The following is an 18,568-nucleotide window of genomic DNA, read 5'->3' on the forward strand; positions in this document are numbered from 1 at the left end:
TAAATTGAACTTAATTCCCCCACACTGCATTTATCATCATTTATATCGGCGGAACCTTCCGCTTTTTCCGGAGGAGTTAACCCTGGCCCTGAGTGCTGAGATATGCTATCTATCTGGATGTGTAATGGAAAAGGAGGATCAGGCATCTGTTGTCAAGGAAAAGGGTCCAAAGGATGCTTGTTAGCCGGTTTTGATAGTCCAGATGAGTGAAAAACCAAGCTATTTCTAAGTCCATAACTTTTATTAAGCATATCCGATTTATAAAAGGCATACCTTTTAATTTATGTGGTTTAAAGTTTTAAAAATCTGCGTTGAAATTTTGCGTTGTAATTTTAGATAATTTTCCTTGTAATTGTAATCAATTTTTATAAAAAAAACCAACATGTCTAAGCGCATATCTTTTCTTACAGATATCCTATTCTGAAATGGCATACTCTGTAATCTTCTTTAACTTCCTATGCGTCGACTAAAAAGAAAATTTAATTTATATTATTTGCATTTGATATTCCATGTAAAACTACCTTGCAAAAAAGTGAAAACAGAAAGCTCCAAGGACTGTCTAGCCTGTTTGTTGTATAAATGAATTTATTTTTGGAAACCCCATTGGCCAGAATGATTCGTTGCCATCTCTCAATCGATAATCTCGAGTGTCTGTTCAATTGATTCACCCTAATTTATTTTAAGCATTTCCCAGAACAAAATGTTCCGTGTCATTGGGCAGGAAATGTCGCAAGCTCTCGAGGCTTCGGGGCAAATAAATAAATTGTGGTCAAAGCCAAGAGACATCTGTCAGTTGATCATTGCGGCAGAACGGAAATGCATTCATTTGTCAGTTGGCTTGTGTCGGCCAAATAAATCAATTCACTTGGCCGCTTCTTTTTTCCCCAATATTGCCCTACCACTTTCCAATTACGTAAAGTCTTTAAGGTAGGAGGTTTTCTCGTTTTCTCGATCGCGTGCAGCAATGCAAATTCAGACGGAATCGAATCGAGTCTCACTACCGTTTAATGAGCCTGTGATGGTAGTTGGTAGTGGCTCACTTTGCATGACTCAAACTCGAACTCAGAACTTCAAACGTCCGTGTTCCTCCGCTTTGTTTTTTGGGCATGCAAATGGGTCTTTTAATCATAAAAAAAACCTGTGTATTTTGGGCAGTTGTTAATGGCAGGAGGAGTTGGCTTGCGTGTCTTTTTTCCGGCACGCAATCCTCCAGAAAGCCCCACCCATTGCCTCGTCCATTTAATTCAAGTATCTGTTAGATGACAATGCGTGCCTGCCGACACCTTGCCAACTACATTTGTAGTGCTCGTAATTGTCGATTGCAGGGGGGAAATTGGCTTTCGATTGGCACATAATTTACCCACTGACGTAACCATGAACTTGGCTTCGGGTCTAGACCACACTCAGACTTCTTAGCCGGAATGGATTGGAATGGAATATTGAACGGAATTGGGGCCTTTAATAGAGTTATCCTGGTGCCGATCAGGCGGCACATAAAAATATTCTCTTATCTTCGCTTATTAAAGGGTCGGCAGTGCCGCAAAACAGGATTGGACCAGCATTTTGGCCACATAAAACAAAATTAAGACTAAAACAGAAAAGGTTTCCGGCCATTGACCCACGGTTTTGGGGTTTAGATTAGCGCAAATTATGAAATGAGTAGGAAGCGCCATTAAGACAGAAAATACAAAAAGGAATCAGCAGAATGGAGAAGGGTCCAAAAATGGGAGGAGTCGAAGGATTGACGAAACTGACCAGCTAAATGATGTTTAGATGTTCAGCAAAGAAGTCTTCGTTAAGGTATTAGTACAGTACCCAAGATACTAAGCCATACAATGATTGCTCAATAAATAATATCAATTAAGAGCATTACAAATTGTATTGTATATTCTTCTATAAATAAAAGTTTATTCTTAAAAAACGTAAATTACAAACATTTATACGTAAATTTCAACAACCTGTAATGAAAACGTTGAAGTCAATTCATGGCTTCAAAATAAATACAATCCTACTCTAAAACAAAATGTTTACTAACAAATTCTAAATATCTACGGGCCCTAAGTGATTTTTCCATATTAATTCATGGCTCCAAACATATATACAAACAAGTTCGAAAGCCAAATATTTAGTTCACTTAATGGAACTGAAATCCTCGATAATATTACATGTTTTTCACCATAAAACATGAAAACAGAGACCGGGTATCAACAGCTTTGTAGGTGCCTTATTACGGGTTTATTTTTCCAACGAATCAATTTGAAAATATTCCCAGGAAGGTGGAGAATAAGCAAAAAATGTAAAAAGAGTTGCGATCCCACGTTTTTTATGAGCCCATTACACCTGAGGCCTTAATTAAGTCCTGGCCGAAAGTACTGGAAAATGAGATGGGCATTGGCATCGGCATTGGCAAGGATCTCTGGAAAACAAACAAACAAAATGTTAAAGTCGAAATAATGACGCGCGAAAAACAATAAAACAAAGGCACCGAGGACTGGAAACTGAAATAATGTCGGCTGGCTGGCAAAACTGACAGACAATAAAAGTGGGCTAGGAGCCGGGGCAAAAACAAGAAAGAAAAAACCCAGCTGGCCGCACTTGGCACCTTTTTGGCCCGATCCTGTTGGCCACACAGGGCGGACAAGGACATGACGTTTTTATTATGCCCAGCGTCAGACATTCGCTCTGGGCCAGTACCAAGACCAGCCGAAAGACAGACGGCGCCCTGCCGAGAAACCCGAGACCACTTTTACATAGATCTCTGGGCGGTTCTGGCCCTAAACTTTTGTTTTACGGCCCACGAGCTAAGGGAGCGTAAATCAAAAGGTGTTATCCTTGGCGCTGAGGGGGCTTCAGGGTGCTAGGAATTGCACAGACAATTTCGGCCCTGCCCTTTTGGTGATTTCAGCTAATTAATGGCATCATTACAGGGCTCCGCATCCCTCGGACATGTTAATAGTGCTCTCTGTTTACCTTTGCGCCGTTCGAAAGGATAATTATGCTGTAAGTGGTCCAGACACGCCCGCTTATTTGGATCCTGCGCCTGGGTAAACAGTTTTGCATGATCCCGGAATATCTGGGTGGTCCCACTTGAGCCTCCAAATCTGAAGTGATTGAAAAAGTGGGGCAGGAAATTTGTACAAAAAATTCTAGCCCAATCCACTCAGAAAAAAATGATCTAACATTAAAGTTTTAGGTGCAAACACATTTAAACACATTTAAAAAAGTAAAGCAAAGCATTTAAGTAGCACTTAATAAAATTAAATTTGTATGAAGCATTTTACTTTTTAAAAACTTTCAATCCTGTCAGTGCACCAACAACTTTTGTTTAGTTTAGTTTACAAAACAATGTCCCAAAAATTCAATAGTGAATTCAATTCGATTGAAAGTAATTTTAGAAACGTAGTCTTAAATTAAAATATTTTACTTCATTGGTGAAAAGAATTGTGTATTCCTTTCACATTTAAGATTATAGTAAGACCAAAAAATATATGATAAAAACAAAATACTTTCTGGACTGTCAATAAATAAATCTGCCCATAGTTAAGAGCACCCACTGTACAAATTCCATAGGTTATTTTATCAGTGCCTTTCAAAACAAGAAAAATCACCTCTCAGTTCTAACAGCCAGATTTCCAATCCATAAATTCCACCAATCAATTGGTAATGTCTTTCCATTTTGTTAAGCAATTAGAATACCATACCATACAGCAAGATAAAGAACCTTCAGTTTTGAGCTCTTAATTAAAACCGCATAAATTTGCCACTCTATTTTCGAACAATAAATTTTGCACCACCCCGAAGTGAGCGGAAATTCAATTACAAATCCATTGCGAGACAAATTTGCGGGAAATTAATTCGGGATATTTATGGAGCTGTGCCGAAAATCACCCCATACATAACCATAAAGCCGGCTTTATCTGTTGTTAACCCATTAGTTGACAAATTTTTTCGCGGGGTCCGGGCACTCTGGCACCCACGCAGCTTCCTGGAGAATTACGATCATTGGCATTGGCCAATCGATGGATATTAGCACCTGTCGGCATAAATCTCGCGACAACTATATCTTAATTTATGGTGACGTAATCAATGCTTCTGCATCTATGTTGGCCATAACTCAGAATCGTTCGCGTGCGTGGATCCATGGCAAAGTTTGGGCAAAATTGAAAAATAATAAAAATGGTTGGAAATGTGATAAAAAACAAAAAAAAAAAAATGAAACAATTCAAATTGTCACAATAACTCAGCGAGTTATGATCAAAAGGAAGCCAGCAAAATTTTACTGTTTACTGGCGGCTGTTGCAACTGCAACTGCAACTGCAAAAGCCGAGTGTTAGCGTTAACCCATTAAATGGGATACCGAAAAGCGTAAACAAGTGACGGCGACGGCGACTGCAGCCGTTGGCAAAATTTATGTGACCGGGTTGACAATTTTTCCAGGTACACCATAATTTTTTTTTTTTTGGGTGTTTCTTATGTTTTTTTAATGCTTTTTTGTGCTATTTTTTTATTTTTTTTTCTCTTCAGTTTTGAACCTGCTGTTGGCGCATTAGCGGGGCCATTTCAAGTTGGCTAACACGCAGTTTAAACGGCTTGTAAGTGACCACGTTTGCACTTAATTAATAAAGTCCGCAACGCAAATCCATGCCACACCGTTGACTTTGTTGCCATGTTGCAACTTTGAATTCGAATTTGAATTTGATTTGAGTTTTTCGGGTCTGCGTTTGCCCGCGTCCTTGCGCTTAGATAGCATTGCAATTAGTGTTGCCCGCTGCAATATATATTCCTGTGTTTATTTTAATAAATTGCCATCGACCCGGCGGTTTAACTTAATTAAATGCCAGTTTCAATTTATTTTCCATTTACTCTCCTCTGGCCGCAATGAAAGCGAAACCGCAGAAACAACAATATCGCCGGCGAGTAAATAAACAAAAGCGGGCTCTGGAAAAAAATGAAAAAAAATTACTTCTGCGGCTGATGGAACTATCAATGTAATTTAACATTCATTCGCCGCCAGCAGCAATTAACTGTAAATAACATGCGGAGCGGGCTGCGTGTGTGGTCTGCAAAATAAGAAAAAAATTGACAAAAAATGGAGAAAAAAAGTAAATAAACAGAATACCACTTTCAATATCGACTACAAAGAGCGGCCTCTTTATTATTGCCCTTGTCATCAACGCTGTCCGCAGGCCATTCGATTGATAAATGCTTTTGCATATAGCCAGGTACATGTATCGATATCAGCAGCAGGAGGCCCCTGAAATAACATTATAGCCATGATGAGTAACTTAATAGTTGCAAAAGATCACTAGTGAGTCACTAACTTGTACCAGACAGCAAATTGATTGAGCTTTCATTAATAAATTTTAATTTATTATTAGTTCAAAATGACGTGTTCTTCAAGGAAATGACAAATCCATTACGATCACGTAGATATCTCTGAACTGTTTAATGGAAAATTATGAAGTCCCCAACTCGCTTTACTCATAAAGCTTTGAGTTGCACTTTGAAGAACAAACTAGAGCAACATGGAATGCCTTTTAGACTTTTACATTTAATGCTTATTTTCAAATTCAAATTCAACAAAAATTCTTAAAATGCTTTTGCTTATAAATTTTATCTCGAATTTTTCTATAATTTTAATTGCTTTTTCTTGATTTGGTGGACCACAAAATTCAATCAGTGCAACATAAATTATAAGCAAATAAAACCCGGTGTAGAGTCCACAATATGTGACCCAGAAATGGACTGCCATGACTCCAATAAAAGAAGAGTTTTTCTTTCACGATAGTTTCTAGGGAGAACCACCCACATAAAGGGCAAGAAAGAGTGTTTTTTTCTCCCACCTCCATTGTTTTTAAGAACACTACAAAAAATACAAGTTAAATTTTACAGAAATTTGTTACTTACTTGCAAATTTCATAGTTGAAATTATTAACTTCTGATATTTTAAACAGAAAAAATCGTATATTTCTATTAATTTTATTTTTGTGATACGTACGTCTGTATTTCAAATTTTATTTTTTGTTAATTTTAAGATTTTCTTACTTTGTAAGTTTATTTGAATTTATTATTCAAACAATATACAGCAATGATTTCGCTAAGACTTTTATAATGTTAAATTTGCTTTGGTTTTATTTTGTATTTAAATTATATTGCATACATATATTAACTGCTGAATATGTATGAAAAACCTTAATTGCACAGAGTAAGCTGGGGTAACTTAACCAGTCATCTAAAATCACTAAGAATTTCTGTGGAAACTTTTCGATATTCTCCCATTTTTTCGCAGTGCATTGTCTGCTTTTGTGGGGGCGACAAATCGTGCGCTAATTAACTCATTGACACTGTGGCCTCTGTGCCCCGTCGCCCCATCGCCCCATCGCCCATCGCCCCATCTGCACTGCAACCAATTCCCGGGGGCTCCGATTCGGATTCGAGTGGCGTCAGTGGAGGAATCGTGCGTAAAACTTGAGTACGCTCCACATTTAATGGCGCTAATTTCGTGGCATTCGAGTTGGCTTTGGAGCTACGAGCTGCGAGCTGCGAGCTGCGAGCTACATGTGTAGCTGGGCTGGCCAGTGGAAATGTAAATGGAACTGGAGCTGGAACTGGAGCTGGGGCTGGGAGTCGAAGTCTGGTCTTCAGGGCGTGCCAATGCAATTAGCATTAGTGCAGTTGCAAGGGGGAGAAGTGGAAAAGTGGAGGTCGAAACTGATAAATGGCTGCAAGTTGAGGTTTGTTTTCCCTTGGCCCAGGCACAGGCTAAGGCCCAGGCCCAGGGCAGTTTGTTTGCCGCTCTCCGCTTACAAAACAAACCGAAATGCCAGCCGCGGCACCAGGCGAGCAAATAAAACGGTTTCTTCCAGGAAACGTGACAAAAACGTCAATAACAGCGGACCACTATACCTATACTATGCCATGCAGCATGTACGATATAGTGGCTGCAACTACGACGATTCCGATGACGATGCCAATACCAAAACCAATACGAAAACCAATGCAAAAAACCAATACCGATGATGGCCAGGGCCACTAGTTGCAGCATGTGACAAATCGCAGTTGTTTGTTGACGTTGCTGCATATGCAAAATGCTAAATGCTAAATGCAATATGCAAAATGCAATTACTTAGGGCCGAGTGTAATCTAAGACGCTTCACCCGGACCCAACTCAAGACCCCCAGGTTCAAAACTCCAGACTCCAGAACACAACAGCAATCGTCAGCGTAAAAGTTCCGGGAATGCAGCCATCGAAGTGAATGCCTCAGACGACATTCCAGGAACTATTGGGACTCGGGACCCAAAGGGGCAATGCTCTTGGGGGAAGTTACGCTCCAAAGCCAAGGATAACGTTCGGTTTCACATTGGCAAATAGTCCGTCTGGTACTTTGAATATTTAAGTTACTTCTTAAGATTGTTCTTATTATCTTTTTAAAGAAAAGGGTTAATAGAATAATAAGTAAACTTAAGTAGCCTCATATAATGTTTTTATTTATTTTCCTACTACAGTTTACTGATTTGTTTGTATTTAATATTTTTAAATTCAAAATTTATCACTAGGGCGAACAACTATAGAAACTAAAAATAATTAAAATTATCTTGTTGTAATAAATTAATTGTAAATGTAAGATTTATCTCTCTTATTGCATCTTAAACCGAATAACTAAAAGTCTAAGTTGCATTTCCGGTGATTTGTTTGTATTTCCCGAAAGCTCAAATCTTTAAAGCTCCTCCTTAAATCATAAGCCGGCATGGAATTCTTTTCCGCATAAATAACCCATATGAGAGTGAAAGTAGAATCTGGAAAGTAAAATCAAATATGGTTAGTCTCGATAAATAAGCCAGGGGAATGGCACTTGATTATCATAGAGATCGATAAGCTGCGATTTATGCCTATGAGAGTTTGGCGACGCCCACCAATATCTCGGTTACTATCCACACAGATACCATAACTCAAATCGAAGCTGGAGGCGAAGATCACATGCTGATGGAATGACAAAGTGATCGAGTCGATGGAACATCCGTGTGACGGTGTTGACCATTTCCATATCACCATATGTACACGGCTGGATCGTAAAATCATTTTCTGATTTTCGTTTCTGCTGTTTTTCGTACATGTGCCGCAATTACGAGGCATTTTGACGCCCCAGCTCGTTGTCAAGATATCTGATTTTTGTTTTTATTTGGATTTGGATTCGGCTTTTGATTTTAGATTTTGTTCATGCTGTGCAGTTTAGGATTTTATGATTTTTTAATTTTATGTTGATGAAGCTCATTGCTTGCATATTTGATTAGCGTTTTGGTTGTTGTTTCTGGTTGTTGTGGTTTTTTATGGTTTGTTTGCTGGCCGGGTTCTTTGTTTTCCTGATCTCTTCAGCATAATGCCCGATTCGCTTGCTTTTAGGCTTCCCTCTGAGTGTGTCATTTGTTACATTTTCGTGCTTTTGACATTATATATCAAGAGCTGTGTTTTTACGGCCCACAAAAAAAAGCTGTGCACAGCTGGTGGGCCATCCCATAAACCGGAGTATTTTTAAAACTGAGAAAAGTATAAAAAAGCAGGAAATTATTAACTGATATTATGATATATGGAGCTTAAAAATGCAACTAATTATAAGGTTTAAGGAATTCGCAATCGAGGCGACAGGTACGAAATTCTTATCGCTTGCTTACGAATTCATTCCATTTAGTGACGCAAGTTCTATGACGTTGCAGCCTTCAGTTAGTGACAATTAAGTTATGGCCAGCAAACAGCTATCGTTCAAATGCCATAAATAACCATAAATTAGAACAGCCAGCCCGCTCGAAATTCTATATCCATTGGTTTATTTCTAAAAACAAATCACGCCCCCATATTGAAGGCTATCGATAGCATCTCAAAAACGCCTTCTCGTCGGCTGTATTTTGCCATATTTATGCTGATGCATTTCTCAGTTCAAACGCCCTTTCGAATTTAAACGATACGAGTCGAGACGAAAATTCCACTCTCCATGACTAATAACTTAATTAGAAACTCGGCAGAAGACGAAGATTTGGTTGTTAAAATCTTAATAACTTGCGGCAAAAATGCGGCCCAATCGAAGCTTTTTATTGAGTGAAAAACAAACCCGTAGCGAAGATCTCTAAAGCACCAAAAAAGATCGAAGCCCATAAAAATTCCAAAGCCTAAAATGCATTTAATAGCCTTTTTTTTTGAGAGTGTGAGTGTGCCGTTGAAAATAAAAATAAACATTTGGCTTTTCTAGTTTGGTTTTTTTTTCTGTTTACGTTTGGAGGGATCAAGCAAATTGAGGTCTGGTGCTAGGAACTCTGCCACTTTCAATGTCAAAGTCATTGAGAGTTCAACGATATCAAATCTTGGGCAATCTATTGGCTTAACCAAGCCTCTGGGACCGCAACAATATAACCGTTGCTCATCTGGATGGACTTGCACTTCCTGCTCGGTTGCGAAATCAAGTAGGCAAATATATCACAATGACAGTGGATCGAAGTTTGCACCGCTTTCAGAGGGGCAAATAAAAAGGGTATTGAAACTGAGACTCTCAGTGGCATTGCACTAAGGGAAAAGGGTTATATTTGCTTTAATGAAAAAGAGTTATGCATTTATTAAGCATCTGTAAAGAAAAAAGTACAACGAAACTGTTTAGTTAATTTTTGTATTGAATTCCCCTTTTTTATTAAAGTTTAACATTAAGAAATCCTTTTCAATAATTAAACAATATTTAAATAGTACCAAACATTTCGTGGTCATGTTACATGAAACAGTATATTAAGCAAAGTAAAGAGTAAAGTATAGTGTAATAAAATATATTATGTAATTCCATTTTTTGGCACTCGGAATTCAATATTAATATGTTAAGTATAGGCTAAATAGTTTAATAAAAGGAAATGTAGTTTTATTTACATACCTTTGAAGAAGCATAATTGGCAGAATCTCTGCTGAAATTAGTTTGAGTGATCGTTATAAAAGAATACTATTTTTAAGAACCCATTTCCAAAATGATATATGACTATGAGTCTATATTTCAAAGATGGACTTACCTTTAGGTGAATATGCCAATGCCTATTTTAGGTAAAATTTATTTCTCCCAGTTCAAGACCAAGTGCGCACTCACAAGTGCTGCTGGCTGCCAGAGGGTGCTCCTCGCGCCGTTTTGTGTCACCAAACTAATGAAATCAATAAGCCAGTGGAGCGGCCGGGCCGTGAATCAGGGGAACAACAACAAAGGCAGCTCCCTGGGACAAGAGGCACAAGTGGTTGCCACCGGCGGCCAAAGGTGTGAAGCACAGAGTCACTCAAGCCCTCAGCTCGCCCCGGCTTATGAAATATGAGAGCTAAGAGTCGAGATCCCAGAGTCGAGAACTCGGAGCTCAGACCAAGACCAACACCCATCGACTTTTGCCAAGAATTTGTGTGCATAAATTTAATTACTGGCAGAACGGCAGTGTGGCGGAATGGCAGAATGGCTGTATGGAAGACGACTGAGACCGGTGCTGAACCCAGTCACCTATCAATCTAACTCGAGTGGCTTTTCTCCTCGTGTTGCCTTTTTCTTTGGCTTTTCAAGTGCTTTACTTATTAGTGACTTTTGTGGCCGCATCCCTCCTCGTCCTACCCGCATGAAGTTCAATAGCCTGTCGAGGCCAGATACAGATACAGTATCTGCCTGCAGGGGCAGATACTCCCGCCAGATACTCCAGATACATCTGCGGGCTTAAATTGTTGGTTTATAATTAGCGGAGAGAGCATGCGCACCTTGCCTACTTGACTTTTCGAGGTTTAATGCATTGGCCGACTATTTTAGGAAATTGTTTTGGTTTTTCAATGGATATGATAGCAAACAAATAAGGCAAAATGAGTCATGATTTTGTTTTGACCGTACTTAGTATAGAAAAGTTAACAATATTATACACAAGAAGTATATTACTTTTTATTAAGATATAGATCACAAATATAAACCAAGTGACCAAATACCTATTTCTTATTGATCTGATTATTTGACAGCAGCCCATCAATATCCAAATTCATTAAGTAATATCCGCAAAGACACGTGTCTCCTCTAAGGTCAAAGTTCCCATCCCATCTCGATGTTAATGATAATGAGACCCCTACCCCAACCCATCGTTACCTTCCGTTTTGGCACGCTTAATCACTTCGACGAAAAGAGCCATGTTTGCCTTTAATTAAAAATGTTTTTGCCCGCCAAATATTTACATCAATTTAAAACACTCGCCCAGCTGATTAACTAATGAATTTAATTTTTTGTTTTTGTTTTCATGTGTTTTTCAGAAAATATAACGATAGTCGGCTTCCCGGATTATCTGAACAACGAATTCAAAATAGCACTGTACGCAAAAGAAACTCAAAGATATTTGTGTTTCAACGACAATTGGAGATTAGTTGGCATGGTGAGTACTACTATTTTGGCCTATACATTTGGGAGTTCCATTCAAGAAGATGATTCACTTTCTTTAAGATGGTATATCCCATTAATAGATAAAAGAAAGGTCGCCAAGATGAAAGGGAATTTCCACACAATTTGTTTATGGATAGATAAAGTTTATGACATCTTGTGCAAGCAAATTGTTGGCAATAGCCACAATAATATGCTTGACAATATTTGTTCTGCCGTTGTATACAGTATAGTAGATGCTGATATAGCCAAGGCCCGCGATTTTGATTGCATTGCATTCGTACTTCAAACTTGACAAAGTACAAAGCGCCAAGTGTAGACAACTCATTTTTTTCCGTCTCTCCTCGATTTGTTTTTATGCAAAGTAACTGTATAAACACTGTAATTTATGACATGTTCCACATAATGGTTTTATGCAAACGACAGAGCTTAAACGACAATAACAATATTATAGCAACGTAGCCAAATTGTCAGCCACAATGGGTGAAAAACCTGTTGCAGTTGCACCAAATCTGTCAGCGAGCTGAGCAAAATATTTATTACATTATTTTTGTAATTTGTAATTTAAAAATTCGAACAATTTCATATGCAATTACGGCCGAAAGTGGCACAGATCTTGAGATACGTTTACGCGGCGTATGCGTGATATCGCATGGAGCAATGAATTGCAACTGTTCATTGGGGATTCGGAACTGAAATTGAAAATCAAATTTTCGAGACATTGTAACAGTTTTTGCGGGGCCCCATTTCAATGTCACACTGCTGAAGTGCAGCCACTCGGGGACTGAGATTTGCCATCATAAAAATCAAACAACTCATAACTGACTGATAGCTGGATATGTCTAATCAATCAGACGGATGACGCGGCTCATTCTAGTAATTGCCGCCAGTTATGTGGTAATGGCGAAAACATTTCAATGTCCTTTCCCCACTCGCAATACAGTTAGTTAGCTAAACCGCACTCAAGCTCTAGGCAAACAATAGAACCCCTAAGGTCAGATACTTGTCATTCTAGTGCTCTATCTGCTGCCTATTGCTTTCGATTATGACCGCAAAATCCATGCTGGATTATTGTGCAAATACTCGCCGTGATTTACACTCCATGCGATATCTTAGACTGCTTTTCTCGGCAAGGTTAATGTGTGTGTGGGCCGAGGTCGCAAAGTCTCGATTCAGTGAGTCACATCGATTGATTACTCGATCCAATGCGATCCCTTCTCGAAATAGAACGAATGTGTTTTGCCCCAAACACTCGGACCCACTTGACCAGTGGTGAGAAGCTGTTCAAAAATAGCAATTACGAGCTATAAATATGCGAAGAGCAAACAAGTAGTCCGTCGCTAAAAATGGCACAAGTCTTAATTGCTTGGGAAATGTTTCATCTGCGTCGTTTGCAACACTTTGGGCCCCAATCGCCACGATCTGAGCGATCAGATCGGTTCGTTGATAGCAGAAATGGCCAACAAGGCAGCAACACGCGCTCAACAACTCGGATGGGGAGTTTGTGGGTTAAGGGATTGTCCCAATAAATACCCTGGAGTTATTACATTTTTGAATTCATTTATTTTGATAATTTTTACAATTTAATTAGGAAGAATAGAAAGTTTTCTAGTGTCTTCATTCTTTTTTTACCACAAAGTTTAATCAGTCTATTATAAAATTAATTACCTCAATACAATATATGCTTCTAAATTTAAAAATATACCTTTAAAGTAAATATTTTATGCGATTTAAAGAATTGTTTTTTTATTTAAGTCCCAAAGCTTATAAACTAGCTTTGGAATTAAATTAAAAACATAACAATTCTTTAACCAGCATTTCATATCTACATTTAAGGTTAATTTTTGGTTCTCCGTTATAAATACCACACCCAAACAACAAAACAACCAACATCCCCGATTAGAAAGATACCCAAGGTATGCCAAGATCCAAGTCATAAGCCGCGTTTCATTTGGTTGTCGTTTTGAGATTTCAAGTGTTTTATAAATAAACAGAAGGCAGACTAAACGTTCACTTCTCGTCGCGCGATGATGTCGCTGTCATCGTGGTCGATACGCATATCGGAATATCCGCGGCATATAACACCTTTTTTCACCCTATGAACGGAAATGCCGATCATAAATTGCATGTGAAGTGCACGGAAGCTAATCTAGTATATATCTCCTTGTTTTTCAGAGGGAACTGCGAGATACCTGCTATTTCAACGAGACCATCGTGCACGGTTATTTCGTGTTCCGTGCCGTTGTCGATCTGCAGCGACGTGTCGGGTTCACGCACCGAGGTAAGCCTGTGGGGCCCAAGAAGAGCGTCAACGATGCCTGCTACATGTTCAATAAGATCGAGGCCGAGCAGTTTTTCCGCCATCACCATAATAATAATGGCAATAGTGGCATGGGCAGTGGCAACAGCAACAACAACAATGGCAGCAGCAACATACGGAAGCCCCCGCGCAACAACAAAAACAATCGCCACAAATCGAATAACCAAAATCAAAAGTTGCAACAGCAACAGGAGCATCATGGCCATAATAATAATAACGTTATTCTTAATAATAGTAGTACTAGTTTAAGTAGCACTAACAAAAAGCAATTAGCGATAAACCGGCAGAAGCAGCAGCAACAGCAGCAGCAACATCAGGTGCGACATCATCACAATGATCCATCGCTGCTGCTGAGACGACAGCAACACGAGAAGAAGCAGAAGCGGCGCAAGCAACAGAAGCAACAGCAACACCAACAGCAACAGCAACAACAACGAGTATCAGCTAGTCCATCGAAACGAATGCCTGCAACAGCAACAGCAACAACAACGGCAACTATTGCAACCACATCTACGACAGCAGCAACAGCAACAACATTGAGCAGCAAACGCAAGGGCCGGCGAAGAAAGGTCAAGGGCAAACCAAAATCACAGCAGCAACTGCTTGCCACAGCAGCAACATCACCGTACACCGACGACTCCCTCTACAGCAGCAGCAGCAGTAGCAGCACGGGTTTCGAGGATTTGGATACCTACAACAGCAGTAGCAGCAGCAGCAGCTCCAGTTTGGAGCCCTGGTCCACTTGGTCCACGATCGACAGCTTTAGCAGCAGCAGCACAACAGCAACATCTGACGACAGTATTAGCAGCAGCAGCAGCAGCAGCAGCAACTACGATGCCTGGGCCACGTACATCACCGAAATGGAGGCCGAGGCATCGGCCATGACGCCCGAGATGAGCGGCAACGACACCGAGTTGCTGCAATACGAGGCCGAAATGGTGGACGATTCGGAGGCGGAGTCCACGGCGACATATGAAACCAAAGCAACATCAGCAATAGCGGCAACGGCGGCCACAACTACCTCGACAGCGGGCTCGCCGTTGGTGATAGAACAGACGCCGATGGCCAGGAGCAACAGAAGGAACAGCAGCATCATCGGCGGCAGCAGCAGTACGCGGGCAACACCAACGGCAACCAGTCAGACTGAAAAAATGCAGAACACGCAGCAGCCAAGCAGGCATCGCAGCAACAGCAGGGAAAATCCCTCGGTAGACACGGACAATTCCGAGATGTTGCTGGCGGCTGAGAATGAGGTGAAGCCACAGCAGCCACGCAAGTTGCTCTGGACCCCGCAACCGCCCGCTGAAACACGCGACAGCACGCGAGCAACATCTATGACAACACCCATTCAGCAACTATCTAGCACGGCAGCAACATCGGCCACGACACCCCAGCAACATGTTGCTCCTTCACTCTTCAGCGTGGACAAGAACATCAACAGCAACCTGAACAACACGCTTACAGAGGCATCGCCGACGGCAGCAGCAACAACCGGCGTTACGGCAGCAACAACCATGAAGAGACCGGTGCGCAAGTTCACCCAGAAGCTGATGGCCACGCCCTATCACCAGTTGACCTATGTGCGAAATGCGGGCGGAGACATTGATATCGACAACCTGGACAACATCAGTGTGTATCCCGTGGTCTACAATGGCGATCTGGAGGGGATCGGAGGCGGCAACAGCTCTGACGGTGGCTTCAGCGGATTCCTGCCCACCTCGACCACTTCCCATCTGACGGAACCGATTCGCATCGGCATGAACAGGATCAGGCCGAACAGAACACTGCACTGGTTCACTCACCAGAGATTTGCGTAGTAGTTAGGGACTGTCAGGCTTTGGCTATTAAATGTTTAAAAACAGGTCTGTCACGGTTTTCACTTTTAAAGATTTCTTTATTAATATTTCATTTTCCAAATTTACATCAAGTAATTGTACGTTCTCAAAGAGGTTTTAGTTTTATGTAAAAGCAAGAAAGATTTCTTTAGAGAAGCCTATTGCTCAACAAGCATAATAAATGATGGAAATTAAAAGCAAGCCAAAACCATTTTCACTTTAGATAGATATATCTGGAACTCATGTAAAAACATCTACAATTTTTATGATTGAAAACTTTTGCTTTGTTTAAAGAGGATAACTGTCAAACTTGAAGATTTCATCAATGTACACTTAATCTCTAAATTTTTCTTTATATTAAAAAATTTCGTAACTGAAATAAATTTGTAGACTTTAAAAGTGAAACCCGTAGCATTCCTGCAAAAGAGAAACAAACCTATACTCAGTACTCAGTTTTGAAAAGAATTTAGGAAGAAACCAAGCGAAGAGCAAAAATTAATGCATAAATATTTCAAATTTATAATGAACTGATACATATATATAAACATATATAGAACTCGATATACAAAGGAGTTGCTTACTGTTCAGTACCTCGACTCAGACAGGACTTTGCACTTGCACCACGCCTAAAAGCACACTACAGAAGCGATACCGATGGCGGAAAGGCGAAAAGCGGAAGCGGAAGTGGAATGGAAGCGGAAGCGGAAGCTGGCGCAGAACCGATAACGATAACTCAGGCCGCACTTCATCCAGTAGCGAGTACAGTGAAGACTCCACCAACTGCACTCGGGAGGCCGCAGGCAACGAACTCGCAGAACTGCTACATAGTTATAAATGAAAAGACAATAAGATTTTTATTTACGAGTATGTGCTATATAAACTAACTTAACGATGAACCGAAGCGATAGCGATAATCGATAACAAAATGCTAAAATTGTTGAAATGGAAATTATGAAAGCGCGACATTCTAGTGCAAGCAAATAAACGTTTCGAATGCACTGAAAAAGCGTAGCGAACTTTTGATTTACTAAATCAATTAAATATATTAGCAATGAGAATTAATAAATACAAATGCAAACAAAAATCGATATATATTATATACATATATGCATATATTTTCAAAATTTTATAACGAACCAAAAACCAATTAGCAAACAAATTTAACAAAACGAACGGGAAACGAATAAAGAAGTTTTTTAAATTCATACGCAAGCAGAAATAAGAGTCGGTAACGATAACGATAACAAATTCGCACAGCAAAACACTTCCAAAAAATGAAAGGTTAAAACTAAATATTAAACAATTTTACTAGGCACAAGCGAACGAAATTGGGCTAGATAAACGAAAAAATAACTCCATTCAAAATAAACCGAATTTTTTAAGCAAATACAAAAAAATTGTTGAAATGGTCAGCATGGAAATTTTAGGACACAGTTTGTGGGCAATATTCAATTCGAGGGAGAATGGAATTTTAAAGAACTACTAGCGTATGTATCCAGATATGTACTGCAACCAAACACCAAATTTCACACTGAATAAGCAACGTTATATTTATTAATTGAACGAAAACTAAGAAACTAAAACTACAAATCGAATCAAAATAACAGCAAAAAGAAACCAACTGCTGCTTTTCTACATACGAATATATATATATATATATTATATATATATAGACACATATTGGCATATGTGAACGAATATGGAAAAAGATATGCAAAAATTGTTTCTCATATATTTATATTAATATTTAAAATAAATAGTTCAAACATATTAGCAAACCAAATATGCGAAATTAAAACAATTTGAAGGGAAATGCGTAAACACAGAAACAGAAAACTGAAAAGTCAAGTTTATATGTAGAGATATGTATGAATGTAAATTTAAAGTGAACAAAGAAAACCCAAACAAAAAGAAGTTAAAGCAAGATGCTTAGGTGAAAATTTAATTAGTGTGTACTTAAGACAAGAAACCATTTAACAATTGAACGATTAATTATTAACTTAACTAGGCATTGAAGCAGCACTCAACTAAACAAAAACCGAAAACGAAAACGATACTGAAACCGATACTGAAACCGATACCGAAACGAAGCCGAAACACACACAACTCGAATTGAACTACTGTACTTATACGTATGCGCGTTGCTGTAATATAAACAAAATTCTTATGTTGAAACGACGGCCTATTGGAGAACTCGATTAATCGATGACTATATCTAGCGCAGCAGAAACTATTTATTTAAACCTATATCGAAGCGAATCGAGTCGATTGGAGTGGAGCGGGAACCGACTGTCATTTGTCATTTGTAAATTCATTTGCACTTTTCTTTCTACTAATTACGTTTAATTAATTAATTAATCATACGCCTAAGTTAACACTTCTACCATTGTACATTGTAATATGTTTTATTCCTAAGCCGAGCATTAAATGTAATTATTTATGTATAAAAGCAAAATGATTCTTTCGTCTATGTATAACACCTCTCATCCACTCTCTCTCTCTCTCTGTCTCTTCAAATCTGTCTCCCCTCCCTTACTCTATTAATCTCTATCTTATATATACGAATATATAAACGACTATTTAATTGCATTTCTTTGTATTATAACGAGTAACAACACACTAGAAATTGAATAAAAAGCCTCAACAAAATATTCAACACTTTTCATTTCTCTTATTAGTTCTCTTCGTTTTCAATCCTTCAAAAAAATGCTCAGTTGTTTCCTTTTTGTTGGTTTACGAATGTGTGCAGAGAAATCGTATAAATAAAAAATATATATAAATTCAAAATGAAACTGGACTTGTTAGTTTTCTTTATAATGGGAAAATTGCACTGGTTTAACATTATTGGCATGCCTTCTTAACAAAGCTTCAAAATATTTATAATAAAAATATTATATTTACATTGCAATATTTAAACTTTACCATTTTTGAAATAAGTCTAACCCATATCAAATTTCTGAAATAAGTGGATTTTCAATTAAAAACAAAAATTTTTGGATTAA

General features: G+C 38.9%; 1 protein-coding gene and 1 long non-coding RNA gene across 4 annotated transcripts in view; one reads left to right on the forward strand and one right to left on the reverse strand.

Moving 5' to 3' along the window:
• Positions 1 to 18,277, forward strand: part of LOC108144682 (ras guanine nucleotide exchange factor glfB) — a 64,684-nt gene extending 46,407 nt beyond the window's left edge. For 2 of the 3 annotated variants that reach the window (XM_017269745.2, XM_017269744.2), the window contains exons 5-6: positions 11,288 to 11,406; positions 13,587 to 18,277. In XM_017269745.2, the coding sequence (XP_017125234.1) occupies positions 11,288 to 11,406; positions 13,587 to 15,548 (2,081 nt within the window). In that variant the 3' untranslated portion in view covers positions 15,549 to 18,277. The remainder of the gene's footprint in view (positions 1 to 11,287; positions 11,407 to 13,586) is intronic. The other variant, XM_017269746.2, reaches the window with a different exon arrangement.
• LOC121466846 lies at positions 4,296 to 5,466 on the reverse strand. The gene is made up of 3 exons (XR_005977012.1): positions 5,322 to 5,466; positions 5,120 to 5,254; positions 4,296 to 5,060 (listed from the first exon to the last, which is right to left on the reverse strand). It is a non-coding gene; the product is annotated as an uncharacterized LOC121466846 (long non-coding RNA).
• Positions 18,278 to 18,568: the final 291 nt, after the last annotated feature.

The sequence above is a fragment of the Drosophila elegans genome, unplaced genomic scaffold, assembly GCF_018152505.1.
Source record: "Drosophila elegans isolate 14027-0461.03 unplaced genomic scaffold, ASM1815250v1 contig_183, whole genome shotgun sequence".
NCBI classification, from domain to species: domain Eukaryota; kingdom Metazoa; phylum Arthropoda; class Insecta; order Diptera; family Drosophilidae; genus Drosophila; species Drosophila elegans.